Source organism: Scardinius erythrophthalmus (genome assembly GCF_964197995.2).
Source record: "Scardinius erythrophthalmus genome assembly, chromosome: 1".
NCBI lineage: Eukaryota > Metazoa > Chordata > Actinopteri > Cypriniformes > Leuciscidae > Scardinius > Scardinius erythrophthalmus.
Window position 1 is genome coordinate 11,736,611 of NC_138221.1, and position 18,435 is coordinate 11,755,045.

The 18,435-nt window shown below is 39.3% G+C and overlaps 1 protein-coding gene across 1 annotated transcript in view; it reads right to left on the bottom strand.

Moving 5' to 3' along the window:
- The window catches only part of LOC308700304 (uncharacterized protein), a 35,316-nt gene that overhangs the window by 1,597 nt on the left and 15,284 nt on the right, over positions 1-18,435 (bottom strand). Inside the window, exons 5-6 of the mRNA XM_081381883.1 lie at positions 13,263-13,322; positions 13,100-13,174 (exon numbers count right to left, since the gene is read on the bottom strand). Of these exons, the coding sequence (XP_081238009.1) occupies positions 13,100-13,174; positions 13,263-13,322 (135 nt within the window). The remainder of the gene's footprint in view (positions 1-13,099; positions 13,175-13,262; positions 13,323-18,435) is intronic.

Consider the following 18,435-nt stretch of genomic DNA (forward strand, 5'->3'; position numbering starts at 1 on the left):
TCGCCAGTTGTTGAACCTGAACGGACATTTAGATACGGCAAATGACATACGTGCTCTCTGCAGTCATGTTGGAATACTGCGACCTAAGCGTTACTTACATCGCTCTTCAAGGCGTAGTTTTTTATGTTCAACATCTAAACCTGTCGCTTATCCGAGATTTATGTGCAAACACCATAGACTGCTGTTTAGACCTACAGGGGTTAATTTTAATAACTTATCAGCTGTCACAGGACTGGAGGATGAACCCAATAGCAGACGGTATGCGATCACACAAAGTTTATTTACAACAGAAAACAGGGAAAACAAAGCCCACGAGGGGGTAAAACAGAGGTAAGGAAGACTGACTAACAAGCAAGACAATAACTAAACTAAGAACTGGGATATACTACATATAACTCTTACTTGAGAAGGAACTCTTAACAATGGTACAAACGCAGGCAAGTCACACATAGAATGACAATGAACCGACACAGGACAGAAAACATGAGGGGATTAAATAGAAAGCCAATGAAGAGGGTAACAGGTGATAACGGTGAAACAATAATGATTAAATAAGGATAACAAGGGGGCAGGGTTAAGTAATGAGACACCACAAGCACATGGCCTAAACAAATGCCCATGTGCTTACACAAAACATTGGTCTATCATAATCCTGCCTCAAGACTAAAGAAAGACAAAAACTAGATGGCAGGATCATGACAGAACCCCCTCCTTAAGGAGCGGCTTCCAGACGCTCCCAAAGGGGACACTAAGCACGGGACATAACTGACTGTGACAAAGACAGACACCAACAAAACATGACAAATAACAGCAACGGTAAACACGAATAGACAATCATAGGGTTGGGGTGAAACAATAGAAACAACAAACAAGGAAGAGGGGGTGGGGGTGGGGAAACCACAAAATCCATCGGGGGTAGTGCATGGTGAATAGGAGGACTTGGGGTCTTGGTTCTTCGGGACGAAGGCTGAGGACGGGGAATCTGACGGAACTTGGATGGAGATAAATGAGGAACCTTCTTGGGGAAAACAATCCGGGGTGAAGTGGTGACAGGGGCATCCGGGGAAACACACAGGGGTACAGAGGGCGACGAAATGGGAAACCTGACCAGGGGATCAGCAGGTAATGGGACATGGCGCATGACAGGGGGAGTTGCAGGCGACTGTGGCACAGGGAGAGATGATGCTGCGGCTGGTTGCGGGGCTCGAACAGGATCAGCAAACTCTGCAGCAGAACCAGTACCAGCGCCCTTCACATCAGAGTCAATGCTCCCCATCTCAGACTCAGAAACTGTGTAGCCTGCAACCGACTCTGGAACAGCGTTGTCTGAGGCTGACCTGGACCCAGCCTTCTCTGCAGCTGAGACAGGAACAGCACTCTCAGCAGATGACTCGGGGACAGCGCTCTCAGCCTCTGACTCGAGGACAACACTCTCGGACGCGATGGGTACAGGACTTGAGGGTACAACGGGTTTGACAGGAACTTCTAGTAACTTGACAAGACTAGAAAGGTAATCGGACAGAGTCTTGGCCGCAATGACAACAGGCATTTCTTGGCGGGCTGATACAGATTGCAGGACAGCTTCAGCCGCCAAATCGACCGCAGCTCTCACATCAGCTGATTCACCAGCAGAGATCACTGCGGAATCCTCTGGAACAGCCTCTTCTGCAGCTGCCTCCGGAGCAGCTTTCTCCGCCACAAACTCAGAGACGCCTTTAACTGCAGTGGATTCAGGGGAAGACTGACACGAAGAACAGATGATTCTCTTCCTCCTCTTCTTTCCCTTGGGTCGCGGGGCAGAGGCCGTAAGCGGTGTTGGAGAAACCACCGCAGACAAGGACGACTCAGTCGAGGAGGACTCTGATGCCAACTCTCATGAAAAACGTCCTCCCCGTTTGCCGCGGAGACTTGTTGGTGCGGCCGATGCCTCGGGAGTAGAGGGGGAAGGAGCCAGGTCCCCCAGCGTAACCCTGGCTAATATGTGACCCTCCGGGATCACAGACAGCTTGGCAGGAGGTGACGACACGGTGGGACCCTGTGGCTCCATTTGACACAAACAGTCCACCATGTCCCAGAACGGGCGGCGGACCAGCCTCTCCCGTTCAGACAGAGGAGGGACAACATTAAGACCTGCGATGAGGTAACGGTTGACGAGGATCTCAGGTAAGAAAATCCTCCTTGCTTCCACGGCCTGGGCATATCTTCTCAGGGACCGCTCTCCCTGGGAAGGGAAAGGAAGCTTGCCCAACCTGCTGTCGGCAATAGCAGACTGCCACCATAATTCCTGGTCCGTTGACTGTCGAATAGCAGGAATTGACATACAGTCTGCTGGTTCTGGAATGGTCGGTTCATTCTGTCACGGGACTGGAGGATGAACCCAATAGCAGACGGTATGCAATCACACAAAGTTTATTTACAACAGAAAACAGGGAAAACAAAGCCCACGAGGGGGTAAAACAGAGGTAAGGAAGACTGACTAACAAGCAAGACAATAACTAAACTAAGAACTGAGATATACTACATATAACTCTTACTTGAGAAGGAACTCTTAACAATGGTACGAACGCAGGCAAGTCACACATAGAATGACAATGAACCGACACAGGACAGAAAACATGAGGGGATTAAATAGAAAGCCAATGAAGAGGGTAACAGGTGATAACGGTGAAACAATAATGATTAAATAAGGATAACAAGGGGGCAGGGTTAAGTAATGAGACACCACAAGCACATGGCCCAAACAAATGCCCATGTGCTTACACAAAACATTGGTCTATCATAATCCTGCCTCAAGACTAAAGAAAGACAAAAACTAGATGGCAGGATCATGACAATCAGCACTCAGTGTTATACTTGACTGCAACCTGTCTTTTGAAAATCATATTTCATATGTTACAAAAACAGCCTTCTTCCACCTTAGAAACATTGCTAAGATACGTAATATGCTATCTGTTTCTGATGCAGAAAAGTTAGTTCATGCATTCATGACCTCGAGACTAGATTACTGTAATGCTTTATTAGCATGTTGTCCTGCATCCTCAATAAATAAGCTACAGTTAGTCCAAAATGCCGCCGCTAGAGTTCTTACTGGATCAAGAAAATTTGACCATATAACACCAATTTTATCATCACTACATTGGTTACCTATAAAGTCCCGTATTAACTACAAGGTATTGCTACTGACTTATAAAGCCCTAAACGGCTTAGCTCCAGTTTATTTAACGGATCTTCTATCGCCCTATAATCCATCGCGCTCTTTAACCCCCTGAGGTCGACAGGATAGGCTCGCTTTTTTTCAGTTCAGTTCAAAAGAAATTAATTTTGCTCTGTTGACTTTGATATTACAAGCAAGTTTCATACATCAATCGATTCTGTTAAATGTGTATTATTTTTGTGTATACTCACAATAAAAACAAAGTGTTGTGCTTTTTGCCAAATAAAGAAAAATAAACATGATGCGAATTCTGCCTTCTCTCTGTCAGTTAAATCCATTCTGAAACGCGTCTGAAAATGAACTGTAACTCAGCGAATACTCAGTCAAACAGGCATACAGACACACAGGCATGAAGCTTGAATTCTCTTCTTTTAAATTAGGTAATTTATATAAAAAACAAATATTCTCATCTTGTGAAATCTGTATTAAAAGAGAGCGATTCCAGTCGAGCTAATTAGAGCTAATTCAAATGTAATGTGAACCCGCCCACGGAGAGCGCATGCTATTCAAACGCAAATTACTGAGGCAAACCTGTGAATGCCCCCCATATCAGCTCGAGAAAACACAAGTTTAATCATATCATTGTAGCCTACGTATTTACACCATTTGGCAGCGCTGTGAGGAATAATAATAATGGAGAATCTACCTCAGAGTTCGGGTATTGCGAGGAGCGAGGATCCGACTGAGTGAGGAAAACTGTAGTAAGTTTTTTTTTCTTCTCAAGTTAATTGCGTTTCCGTGTGAATGAATGAACGGCAGCCGCAGAGATGCGCGCTGTTTACCACAGCTCGCAAAAAGACAGTTTAAATTTAAATCGCCTTTCTGTGTGTGTGTGAATGAATGATGATGTTTTAGCAAAATGTATTGCTATACTGAGATGAGTAAAAATCGACTGAAATATGTTGAAAAAAAATGTAGGCTATTTGTATAAGCAACGTATTAAACTGCAAATTAACATTTATATGCCCTAATATTTCATAAAAACAACGTTACAGTCAGGCGTTTCTGTGTGTGAATGAATGTTTCGGTTTTAGCAAACTGTATTGCTATACTGAGTAAAAATCGACTGAAATATGTTGAAATAAAATGTATTTGTATAAGCAACGTATTAAACTGCAAATTAACATTTATATTTCTTATAACAAAAATGAAAGACCTATGTTACAGACATATGAAAGACAACATTTCGTTGATTAGTTTTGGACAGATTATACATTTTTACTGTAAAATATCTGCCACCTCAAATAAGCTTTTGTTTGCCAATTTTTGCTCATATGTTAAATATAGTATGTTTTGTCAAAAATAAAGTAATCAAATAATCAATCAAATCCTTAACTTTAAAATATGTATGATAAAATGTATACTTTAGTTTTTACAAAGAAAGATTACACTTGAATTGTTGTTGTAGATGTAAACAAACTATTAAAAGGTAAATATAAGCCTTTTCTTTAAATAATTTTTATTGTGTTTTATTAGTGACAAATTTGGGGAGAGGATAAATATTCCAAAACTGAAAATACAGTATGAGAATTAACTGCACAATTACTAGACATGTTTTCCTTGGATATTATAGGCCAATTTGCAAGCACAATTTGTGGAAAAATAAAAAAGAATTGAGATGCTTCCAACTGTTGCTCTTTCATTCTTGTGGCTCAGTGACTCACCTGAATGAAAGGGTCATTAAGTATGTGGGCCCCATTGTCTCCTCAGGTGTGAACCACTAAATATGCATGATCGTTGACGCCCACTCGAATATTGCCTTTCCAGACAGAAAGTGCTTTGCAAAATTCAAATCAATGTATTGTGTCATGTGAATGATTAGGCAGGGTGATTTTCTCTTAATTTTGAAGAAAAAACACTAGGCGATGACATCCATTTGACAAAAGTCTTATTGGCACATATTTAGAATGTGTTTTGTGGTCTTATTTCAGAAACTTTAGTTTTTAGTTTTTTCAATAACCACGCATAAACATTATTCTCTCAAAAATGCAGACATGTACATTCTTGTTGCTCACATATTATGGTAGCCCTGTTAGTGCTAAATAGTGTGTATTTTTTTGCCATTAATATGTTTATAAGCAACTGAAAAAAGCACAGATGTCAGGGCATGTCAGAACTAGGGTTGCAAAATTCTGGAAATTTTCAAAGATGGAAACTTTCCATGGGAATTAATGGGAATTAATGGGAATTTAAGGGAATTAACAGGAATTTATGGGAATAAACGGGAATAAACTGGGAATTTTCAAAGTTGAAGGTTGGCTCTTCATAGGGAACTTAAATATAGTTGAGGAAAGTATATTTTAGAATAATCTTGACTAAAACAAACAGATGCCATTCAAATACACTTGAATATCCATGCCATTCCTCAATCCCATGCACATAGCACACTGCTTACTGCATGGCTTTTGAAACCACACCCCCTACTGGCACTGTGCATGCCTCCATCACATGTACATAAGCCCAAAGCACAAGACTATTGAAGGCACACATTTGAGCCTGTGGACTAAACAAAGTGAAGTAAGTTTTGATGATATTATGGGGAAATATATTTATTAAATGTTTAAATTGCAAATATCACATACAAATGTATTCATCTAGTAGATAGCAAGCTGATAAGTTAGATGCTAAATAAGCTAGCATAACTTTATTTACCACATAAGTAGGGCTGGGCAGTGTGACGGTATATACCGTTACCACGGAAGAAAATGTCAACCGTAACAGATTTTTTTATTCCGTGTATACCGCGACATGTAAATAAGTAGGCGTGGTTAACTCATGTGCAGAGTGCGTGAGACTGAGACACTGATATTTGTCAAAGAAACATGAAGAAAGACCAAGAGGATCCACAAAAGGAATTACGTTTTCAAAATTAACGTGATATTTTCGGGGGGGAAGGTGCAGAAGTCAACTAGAGCAGTGCAGCACACTGAAAGTTTAGAGACGCACATGCTCACAACGGGGCTTACTTGACAACAAGTTCATATATCAATATTCTAACGAATAGAAATAACCTTAAATAATGTATCTATCCGTCTCTTATGTGTACAGTTACTTTCAGAGTGGTCGCGCAAGCGGTTGCCGTGGTAATGAATATTTCCAAAATTCCCCAGCTTAACTTCCCATGGAAATTTACCAGAAACTTTCCGGAAATTTACCGGAAATTTTCCGCCCCTTTGCAACCCTAGTCAGAACATCTCAAGGACCCCAAAAACACCTTAGACCCCAGAGGGTTAAGATCACTAAATTCAAGGCTTTTGGTCATACCTAGGATATCCAGATCAACCAAAGGAGGGAGATCATTTTCACATTCAGCTCCAAAACCCTGGAATAGCCTTCCTGATACTGTTCGTTGCTCAGACTCGCTCTCCCAGTTTAAAACTAGATTAAAGACGCATCTCTTCAGCCAGGCATTTATATAATATTTTTAATTTTACAGTTAAATCCGGTCCCTAGTTCATAAACGCCAGAGGAGAACTGGCCCCCGACTGAGCCTGGGTTTTTTTCTCCATTTGGTCACCTGATGGAGTTTTTCGGTTCCTTGCCACTGTTGCCTTTGGCTTGCTCAGTTGGGGATACTTAATTTAATTAATCAATCAACAATACTATTGATCAGCATTACCAAACGTGGACGTTTTACACTAGAAACAAACACTGATGTACTATTTTATTTAATACTGTGAAGCTGCTTTGATACAATCTGTATTGTGAAAAGCGCTATATAAATAAAGTTGACTTGACTTGACTTGACTTGACTTGACTTGACTTGAATTGACTTGAATTGACTTGACTTGACTTGACTCAGGCGTGTGGAGGTTGCATCGGATTCATCTTCTCCCCCGCGTCTGCTGAAATCAGCACTGTTTAACGCGTGCTCTGTCAACAATAAAGTCGTTATTTTATCTGACATTATTTTAGTGCAAAAGTTGGACCTTATCTGTTTAACTAAAACATGGCAGAAAGAATCTGACGGTCTTCTTTTTAATGAACTGACCCCTGCTGGCTATGGATTATTTGATCTCCCGTGTTCTTCTGGTAGAGGTGGGGGTATCATTGTGCTGCATAGTCAATTCGTCAGTCAATTAGTCAGTTCAACATGTGTCCTGTGGCTGTTCCCAAATCTGACTCATTTGAATGTCCCTCTCCACTGCAGTGGCTACAGTCCACAGGCCTCCTAAGACAAATAAAGACTTTCTGTCTGAATTATCAGATATGTTGTCTTTTCTCTGCCTCAGATTTGAAAGAATTCTTCTCCTGGGGGATTTTAACATCCATATGGATATAAAAGACAACGCAATAACAAAAGACTTTTTGTCCATATTGGAGTGCTTTGAATTAGACCAACTTGTGGACTGTCCTACGCATGACAAAGGCCACACTTTAGACCTTGTGATTACCAATGGTTCATTTGTGTCTCAGTTGTCAACCTCTGATTTGGGTCTGTCTGTCCCAAAAAAAAATCACAGCCTCTCTAATGTTCCTGCTTCAACTCACCTTTGTAATATGTTTTTGGAGTTTTTAGCACCAAAATTGATAATATACATAACCACATTGTTACCACTCATACTATTGCCGACTCCTCCTTAAATATTTCTGCATTTTCTGGTATCTCTCTCTCTAATTTTGCAATTCATGACCCCCAGTCTCTATGTAATATGGTTTCAAAACTAAAAGCCTCAACATCCAGAGTTGATCCCATACCATCTTGTCTTTTTAAATCATGTTTTGATTCCCTCTCTCCTGTTGTTTTGAGAATTATCAATAACTCTCTGTGCACCGGTATTGTACCAGCAGCACTTAAAATTGCTGCTGTCACCCCTGTACAAAAAACTAACAACATGAACTTTGATAATTTGTATAATTTTCGTCCCATCTCTAATCTTCCATTCCTCGCCAAAATCTTAGAACAAACAGTGGCTTCTCAACTGCTTTCTCATCTTTCCTCTAATGATCTTTTTTAGCCACTTCAGTCTGGATTCCGTAAACTCCACAGCACGGAAACAGCGCTGGTTAAAGTCGCTAATGACTTGTTAATGGCGTCTGATGCTGGCCGTCTATCTATACTGATTCTTCTTGATCTTAGTGCCGCTTTTGACACTATTGACCACTCCATTTTAATCACCCGCTTAGAGACTATCTTTGGAGTTTCTGATTCTGCATTAAAGTGGTTTAAGTCCTACCTCTCTGATCGTAAGCAGTTTGTTGTGATGGGTGATTGCAAGTCTGAGGTCGGTGTGGTGCACTCTGGTGTTCCCCAGGGATCCGTTTTGGGCCCATTTACTTTTTAGTATTTACATTTTTTCATTTGGCCAACTTTTTAGAACACTTGGTCTTAACTTTCACTTTTATGCCGATGACACTCAGATATATATACATTCAAAACCTGTGGCCGGTTGCATAAACATAGCCATAATGGTAAGACAGTGTCTTAAGTTCTAGTATGACCTACTAGCAGTTAGTCAGGGGCAGTCAGTCTTAGTTTTCGTTATCAAAATGGGCTTTTCTACGTTTTTATGTAACTGATTTAAAAAAGCTATGAACCATCTTAAAGAAAATAAATTGATGTCTAACTTGTAAGACTAGTCTTAGAGGTTTATGCAACCGGCCCTGATGTTAATATGCCTGTGTCTTTCCTTTCTCAATGTTTTACTGAGATTAAAAAATGGATGTCTGAAAATGTTCTCTGTTTAAACAGTGACAAGACTGAATTGATGCTTATTGGTTCACCTCATCAGTTGCGTAAAGCAGAGTCCATAACCATAAGAGTGGATGGCGCTGCTTTGCAATTCAAGAATAAACTAAAAAATCTGGGGGTGATATTTGATGCCAGTTTAACATTTGACCATCATGTTCGTAACACAGTCAAAACTAATTTTTTTCATCTCAGAAACATTGCCAAATTGCGTCCCACGTTGACTTTTTCTGTAGCTGAAAAATTAATCAACACCTTTGTTTTTTCACGTATTGATTACTGTAATGCTTTGCTGGCTGGAGTATCTAAAGCTACCCTAAGCAAATTACAGTTGGTACAAAATTCAGCTGCTAGAATTCTGACAAGGACCAGTTCAAGGGAACACATTACACCTGTCCTGGAAAAATTGCACTGGCTTCCTGTTAGTTTTCGTATCGATTTTAAAATTCTCATGCTCACTTATAAGGCCTTGAATAATCTGGCCCCTCAATATTTGTGTGAGCTTCTAACCCCCTACACTCCTACACGTGCTCTACGCTCCTCTGAAGCTGGTCTTCTAACTGTCCAAACAACACGGCTAAAAACTATGGGTGATCGGGCTTTTTCTTCTTTGGCTCCTAAAATGTGGAATTCCCTGCCCTCTGAGATTAGGAATGCAGAATCCCGTAGTGTTTTTAAATCGTCCCTTAAAGGAGAACTCCGGTCAATTTTAACATTGAGCTCATTTTTTTGTACATTTGGAGTGCTGCCAATACAGAGAACAACGACAAAAATCGGTGTTGCCTACACCGAGTTATTCTATTTTTAAAATTTGCACCCTGTTGACTTCAATGGGGCAAGTACTAAACCTGCTTTTAGCCTCTTCACATCCTTGAGGTGTCATTACAAGTGCACAGCTAATGTGAGTGATTCCTTCAGAGTGATCACGGGTGAATCTGACTGCAGTAGATGTGAAAGATATGTATAAAAATGATGTTATTTAAGCCAGCGCAAATATCTGTGTTTACATCCTGTTTTCGGTTGAAGTCCAAAGTAGTCGATTGCCGAGTTCACGCGCATAGGTTTAGTTACTTATGATCACGCACGTGAACTCGACAATCGATTACTATTTTAATTACTAACAAATTTTAAAAATAGAATAACTCGGTGTAGGCAACACCGATTTTTGTCATTGTTCTCTGTATTGACAGCACTCCAAATGTACAAAAAAATGAGCTCAATGTTAAAATTGACCGGAGTTCTCCTTTAAAACGTACTTTTTTAGGGTAGCGTTTGTGTGATTCATGTCATTACTATGCTTGCTATTTTATTGACTTTTTACTTTAATTGTTTGGTTAGTTTTTTACTGCCTGCACTATGTGTACCTTTTTAATTTCATATTTTTATGTAAAGCGCTTTGAGATGTTTCTTTTAAAGGCGCTATATAAAATAAAGTTTATTATTATTATTAATTATGGACTACCGTCTTTATCTGTCGATCAAATAAGAGGTAAAAATAACTCCTAAGTTCTTTAGTTGATCCATGTGATTTGTGCACAATTTGTACATAATTCTTGTAAACAATTCTTCTTTTGTTCCACAGCAGGAACTATTTCTTTAAAGACCAACTCTGCAGCATACCAATGTTTGCATGACTCAAACGACCCAGCAGCATGACATTGCAAATTCAACCTTGATAATTTATAAAACATACAAATAAAAATGCTAAATGGAAATGCTATAATTCACTTTGCATTAATTACTAATGTTATTTTCACAGAGCATTCAGTGCTACTGAAAATTAGGGGTGGGGGAAAAAATCGATTCTTAGATTAATCGCGATTCGGGACGTGGACGATTCTGAATCGATTCACAAATGTCAAAAATCGATTTTCTAAAAAAAAAAAATTCTAATAACGTAACATTGACGGAAAGCAAAAGGCGGAACTCTGAAGCGGCCGTGCACGTGCGCGGACAGTCTGTGGCGTGCACATAAGAGAGACGCGCACATAACGGACGCATGATGGCTAAGCGCCAAATGTGCAATGCCAGTCACAAAAAGTTACATTTTGACTGTAAGTTACTCTCTGCAGATGTTCATTCACTTTCTTTGTATAAGCTGTTTTTGATTGTGGTATACAGCAAACATTTCAAGTCATAACTCTTTATTATTTAGTTGTGTACTATAAGTCAAGAGCGACTTTATATATTACTAATTATTCAGAATATGCATAAGTCCACGAGCATTATACGTTATGATAGCTTCTGGTACATAATTCTATATTTTTGAACGAAAACTGTTTGTGAATTTGCTACAGCAAAATGTTTTTTTTTGTATGAAGGATTATATTGCTAATTGAAAATAACAAGAGGATGTTGGTTAGAAGTCTATTATTAAATGCTACTATGCTAGAGATTCAGAATTTGCTGAAGTTTGTATTAATTTACTACAAGTACGCTGCTAGTACAAGCACACATTTATTTTCCTGTTGGTTCTCAGCACAGTTGCCAACTCTCGCGAGACAAATAAGCAACTGGAGCTTCAAAAACAAGCCCAAAATAAGCCCAATATTATTAGATATACTAATATATATCTAATATAGTATATTATAGTATACATTCTTATACAAGTAAGTAGGCTATAGTATACATTCTTATACATTCTTGTATAAGTAATTCATAGGCTTACAATATCACACACATATATATATATATATATATATATATATATATATATATACATTCTTAATAGAATATTATTAGATAATTTAGTTTCAGCATTATCATTTATTTATTTCCAATATATCCGTTTTACAGTCACTTTACTCTGATCACCAACCACTTGACCTATTCACTTGTTTATCCTTTTCCCAGTCTTTGTTGTGTTTTTTTGCCATACTTGGACCACTTCGTTGGAGGCATTGTTTGTAGAAATTGAAATATGTGTATTTACATCATAGCTTGGATTACAGCGTCGCGCACGCCTGCACGTTGAAAGGGATTTTTCTACAATTAGGGGGATAAGGGGGCGGATTCGGCGGAATGTTTTGACGAATTAGGCTACACCACAGCACTTATGATTGCACTGATTGGTTATAGCTGTGAGCAGACAGTGTCAATCAATGTATTGGAGATTGAGAAAACGGCAACCGTGATGTAAAGAAAATGAATTATCAGATTTTCCTAACAAGCAACCATATTTTTTTAATAAGCCCAAAAAAACGCAACCCGCAACCCGTGCTGTTTTAACGCGACTTACTAAAAAAAAAAGCCCAAAGTCGCGTATTATAAGCGGACTTGGCAACTATGGTTCTCAGCAATGTTGGGACATATGCTGGCAAATGTAACCTTACAGTTGACTTGCCAAATCACTTCCATTTGTTTTAATAAAATTAATATAGGAAGTATTAGAAGTAAGTTCGTTATGGGTCATCATAAATACTTTGCTTTAAAAGTACCAAGTAAAAACATTTTTTCAATGTTTTTGATAAAAGGCACTTCCCTGAGAATTGAACTTAATAAATGTGAAAAAGACACTTTAATGTCTGTCATTATGTTTGTCATTCTGTATAGCAAAGCAGATGAGAGTAGATCATGATCAGAAACCTGATTAGAAATCATTATGAATAAAATCGAATTGTTTTGAATCGAAAATCTTTTTGAATCGAAAATCGATTTTGAATCGAATCGTGGCCTCAAGAATCGGAATCGAATCGAATCGTGAGATGGTAAAAGATTCCCACCCCTACTGAAAATGCTATTAAAATGTTACTATATTTAGGCTCCCTTACTTTCAAGCACTAGTGCTATAATTAAAAGAAATAGTTCAGAATAGAGACTCACTCTGGACACAATTGAGCATCACCTTGCAAAGACCTCCAAAAAGCTAATTAAAAGCATCAGTCTATATTATTTCTTTAACCAGTAATGACAGCTGTGAAGACAGCCCAAGCTTTACTAGTGGGCCAAAAGCTGTTTAAGCAGATTTTCAAAAATATATATATATATATATATTGTTGAAGCATTAAAATGAAAAATAAAAATGATTGTTGACTTGATAACTCTGTGAGATTGACATTACAGGATTGCTCAGCAGGAATAAACTGGAATTTCATATAATCCACGTTTCTTTGATACTTACAATCTGAACATGATGCGTTTGTTTGCTCATCTGAACTGTTTTTAATTGTTGTAAAGGAGTAAATCTGAAAACTCACCAGCTCTTTTTCTGCAGATCAGCCAGAGAAGAGCAAGAAGGAGAACAGCGACTGCAGCGACAGAAATCACTATGACTGAAGAAGAGATCGAGCACAGAGTCAGAGACGGACAGGGCAGATTGGGGACAATTATAGACAAAGACAAAAGACTGTGATTATGTACCTTGTGTGTTGGTAATTGAATGATGACAGTCTGTGCCTGGTGTTGTCGTATCAGCTTGAGCTGAAAAGGATGATTGGGGACAATTATAGACTAAGACAAAACACTGTGATTATGTACCGTGTGTGTTTGAAATTGAATGATGAGAGTCTGTGACTGGTGTTGTCATATCAGCTTGAGCTGAAAAGGATGAATGTTAGTTGAGATGCATCATAATAATATCCAGAATGAGGAGGACACAAGGTGAGGCGTAGCAAACATAGCAGCTTATACTTTATTTTACCAAACTAAAGAGAGAAATCCAACATGAGAACACACACAGCAAAATCCTCCGATTTCATTTAACTCTGCTCAGAGTACACATGGTCCCACTCTAAAGAGTGTTAAAGTTAAGCCGGGTTCACACAGTGCGATTTTGGCCACGATTTGGCCACCTGAGACAAATTTTGCAAATCTTAAAAGATTCCTCTGATCCTACGATAAAATCTGAAGTCTTTGATCGTTAGTTTGACATGTTCACCGACAGCCGATTAATGACTGTTGTGATCAAATTTTACCTCAGATGAAATTCTGTCAGTGTCAGAAGATTTGACTCTCAGTCCTGCAGTGACTTTTGCTACAACAATCATCAAATTGTCTTCGTCTTTTCAAGAAAAGCCATTACCAAAATTAACGTAAGAGATTTCTTTGTAGCACCATTTCAATCCTGCGTGTAATGCAGATCACTGTGAACGTATGTGCCATTGATTGATGATGTAAAACGCCAGACGAGTTTTCTTGCGTGCATCCATTTTTAATGCATAATCAATTTTTAATGTGTCTTGACTTGATTTGACGATAATGACAACTGAAATCTTACATTATTACATGACTTACAGCAAGGATCAGGTTTGTACAGTCTGGCAAGCAACAATCGTAAAGGATTATTATAAATCACAGAGTATGAACCCCATCTTTACTCTGAATCAGAGTTAAAGTTAATGAGATAATAATGATTAAAGGATTAGTTCGCCTCAAAATGAAAATGTCCTGATAATTTACTCACCCCAATGCCATCTAAGATGTTCATGTCTTTCTTTCTTCAGTGGAAAAGAAATTAAGTTTTTTGAGGAAAATATTTCAGTTTTTTTTCTCCACACAATTGGCTTCAACGGCAACCAGAATGTTGAAGTTAAGATCAATGCCGTGATCTCAGTTCCACCGTGATGACGCAATGCGTGGCGCGTCACAGACCAGCACAAGACGAACAACTGTGGTTAACCCTCTGGGGTCTGAGCTGTTTTCTGGGCCCTGGATGTGTTCTGACATGCTCTGACATTTGTGCTTATTTCTGTTACTTGTGACATTTTCATGGCTAAAGTCTGATTACACTGTATTCAGCACAAACTCTGCTACAATAATATATCAGCAGCATGTATGTAAAAGTTTGTAGTTTTGAGATAATGACATTTATGCGTGGTTTGTAAAAATACAAAAAAAATTCTCACTGAAATAAGGCCATGAAACCCATACTGATTATTTCTTCACAAGACTTTTGAAAATTGTATCATGTAGCCTAGAATATTTGCTCTAAAACTATGTGAAAATCACCCTGACTGCTCATTCAGATAAGACAATATATTGATTTAAAAATTTTATGACGTGTTTTGTGTGAGAAAGCTTTATGCGGGAGCTCATTAATATGTAAGCTTTTCACACCTGAGAAAGACAAAGACCCTCCCCTAACGGCCCTATTAGGAGCTATCAGGCCCTGTCATTCTGAGCAACCTTGCACAAAGAATGAGGAGAAAGAATGGCTTTTTGATTTATTTACAACACAACATTATCCAAAGATACACAACAAATGACAAAAAAGCACTTATTGAACACACTGATCCAAAGACAGAGACCTTTGTGCCATTCCTAAAAACATTGTACATACCTTTAATTTCCAAGGTGTTTGATTTTCACTTTACCATGTTCATGTACAGAGACTCGTGTTAATGTTGAAGTTAGCAGGACTCAGTGGCATCTGGGCCCTGAAAAAAAAAAAAAGTGAACATACTGATATCAAGAGAAAGGCCTGCACGATTTTGGGAATAAATTTTAGATTTTTCTGGTTAAAATTGCTTTTTAAAATTCACAGAATACACACACACACACACACATGTTTCCAACAATATATAATATAATGAACACCAGGTTTGTTGTGCCTTGTAGGCATTGGCTATGCGCAGTGCTGCATAAAATAATAATAACAATAACCTATAGCAGCCTATAAATCTTCCAAAAGATTTCAGTAACAACTAAGCTAGAGAAAAATATATTGATTATCATATGTTACTTCAAATGTTTCCATTCGTAATGATGATATGAAATGAGATAATAGTAAAAGCATGAAGCCGTTTGGTGCGTTTTGCTTTTCAAACCCAAAATATGATACATTCAAACGCGATCACGCTCAAATATAAAACATTTTGGTTACCATATACATATCTACGTTTGAGCAGATATCCACAAACACAGTAACAGTAAACACGGGTCTAAATATTATAACATTCACCATATATCTAGCAACAGTTCAACTGCAATGTGACATTTATGCAACAATAACAAACTAATAAGAATTTCTTACCTTACATCTTTCTTGCCTTCAAATCGCATTCTTCTTCTTCTGAGGTAAATTCAATGTAAGCTCAGGCGCGTCTTCCAAACTCGACGAAAAGCAGAGACTTGTGAAGTTTTTGTGCTTTGTTGTTGAGGTAATGAGCGCGTTCGCGTTCCATGTGGAGATTTGCATGTGAATCTCTTTTGCGCTCGTCAAATTAAAAATAATCAGGAAATTTTTGAGAAGCTGGACATCTTGTTGGTTTTATACAAATTACTTAAACAGAGAATATTTGTTTTCAGTTTGAATCCTATCATTTAAGTACACACTTAAATGTTTATAAAGGTATATGGCTTATAAATGTGTGACAAGTATTCGCTGAGTTTTGTTACAGTTTATAGACGTGCTCAAGAAAAAAAAGTTCACCGCGACGGAGAGGCAGAACGCACACCCTGTTTATTTTCTTTATTTTACAAAAGCACAATGATTTGATTTGATTGTAAGTGGACACATACAAAAGTAGAAATATCACAGATTCTTTTTTTATATTTCTTTTTTCTGTATGACCATAAATGAAAGAGTAATTTAAGTTTATAGTGCTACAATGTGGAGAAAATCCAGCAAATGGGCCGGCGCGTTTGCCGACCTCAGAGGGTTAAAAAGTATATACATTTTATTTTTATTTTAAAAATGACTGATCGTTTCACTAGACAAGACCCTTATTTCTCGACTGGGATCATGCAGAACCCTTTGAAGCACTTCAGAGCCCTCTGAAACGGCATTGATTTGAACTTCAACATTCTGGTTGCCGTTGAAGCCAATTGTGTGGAGAAAAATCCTGAAATGTTTTACACAAAAAACTTTAATTTCTTTTCCACTGAAGAAAGACATGAACATCTTGGATGGCATTATGGTGAGTAAATTATCAGGAAATTTTCATTTTAAGGTGAACTAATCCTTTAATTAAGTGATGATTGATCATTAGTGATGAACACCTGCTGTTAACAAGCAGAATCATTGAAGAAAATAGAAATACAAGAACAACAACTGACTTCAGCCACAGCTTTAGATTAAATCAACTGGAGATACAAAAAGACATTAAGGCCCTGTCCACACGAACACAGGTATTTTCAAAACTACAGCTTTTTCAATGCCGTTCGTCCACACGCAAACGCAGTATCCGGTCTCTGTAACCTTTATGAAAACTTCAGACTCCTGACCAGGGTGAGATTTTTTAGAAACTCCGGTTGCAGTGCTTGTCGTGTAGACGGTGTGAAACTGTAGATTCTGGCTTGTGAAATCGGAAATGGTAATAACCTTTTTTTCCAGGCTTCTGATTGGCCAACAGGGCTTTAGGGTTATAGGGTTATATCGCCACCTGTTGGTTTGGCATGCTCTTGACAGTGCTTCATAGGGTGTTTTTGCGTTTTCATGTGGCCATGATTTTTTTTTTTTTAAATGGAGGTGGAAAAACGATTTATAAAAAATACTGCGCATGTGTGGACTAGGCCTCAATCTCTGAAAATTAGTAATGGGAAGCTCAGATCATTTTACTGACTCTCTTCAATGCGATTTCAGTACGATTTCGTTTGTTTCCACAGTTTCCACAGTTTTGGGCGAGGGTGAAGGATCGCTCCACTCGCCTGAGAGAGTAGGTCCCTCCTGATCGGAATCTCAAGAGGAGAGCCGTCGAGGAGAGACATTAGGTCCACAAACCATACTCGGGCCGGCCAGAATCGGGGCTACCAACAGTAGACTGACCCCGTCTCGGCGAACCCTTTCCAGAACTCCTGGGAGCAGAGCAATATGGGGAAATGCGCACAGACGTGACCTCGGCCATGCCCATAGGGGTTGGATGGCTCAGAGAGAACCACATTGGACAGTGTGTTGTCTCCCTGGAAGCGAACAGGTCTACCTCAGCACGACCGAAATTCTCCCACAGGAGCTCGACCACCTCGGGGTGGAGTCTCCTTTCCCTGGGCCTCGGCCCCTGCCTCGACAGGATGTCTGTCCCCTGATTTAAATACCCTTGGATATAAATAGCTCTCAGTGAATGAAGTTTCCCTTGGATCCACAGGAGGATCTGGCGAGACAGCTTGTACAAGGGCCACGAATGCAGACCCCCCGATGGTTTATTTCAGAGCCTGAAACACCACCAAGATTTCTAGACAATTTATGTGCCAAGAGAGGTGATGGTCCTGCCACAGACCTCAGGCTGGGTGACCACTCATGATCGCTCCCCCCAGCCCATGAGGGAGGCATCTCTCGTTAGCATGACGCGACGACAAAGAGCTCCCAACACGGGCCCTTGGAACAGAAACCAAGGTTCTTTCCACATAACTAGGGCACAAAGATATCGTCACGTGACCCGGACCCTGATCGTGCGGAGCTGGTTTCCCCTCGGGGAGAACCCCTTGGTCCTGAGCCACCACTGCAACGGGTCGTTGATCTCGATGTTGAACCACTTGTTGCTCCGATAGGGCTAAGATGAACCAGTCGTCGATATAATTCAAAATGCGGATGCCCTGGAGTCGCAGCGGAGCTAGAGCGGGGAGACAGGGCTAGGCCGGACGGAAGAACCCGATAGTG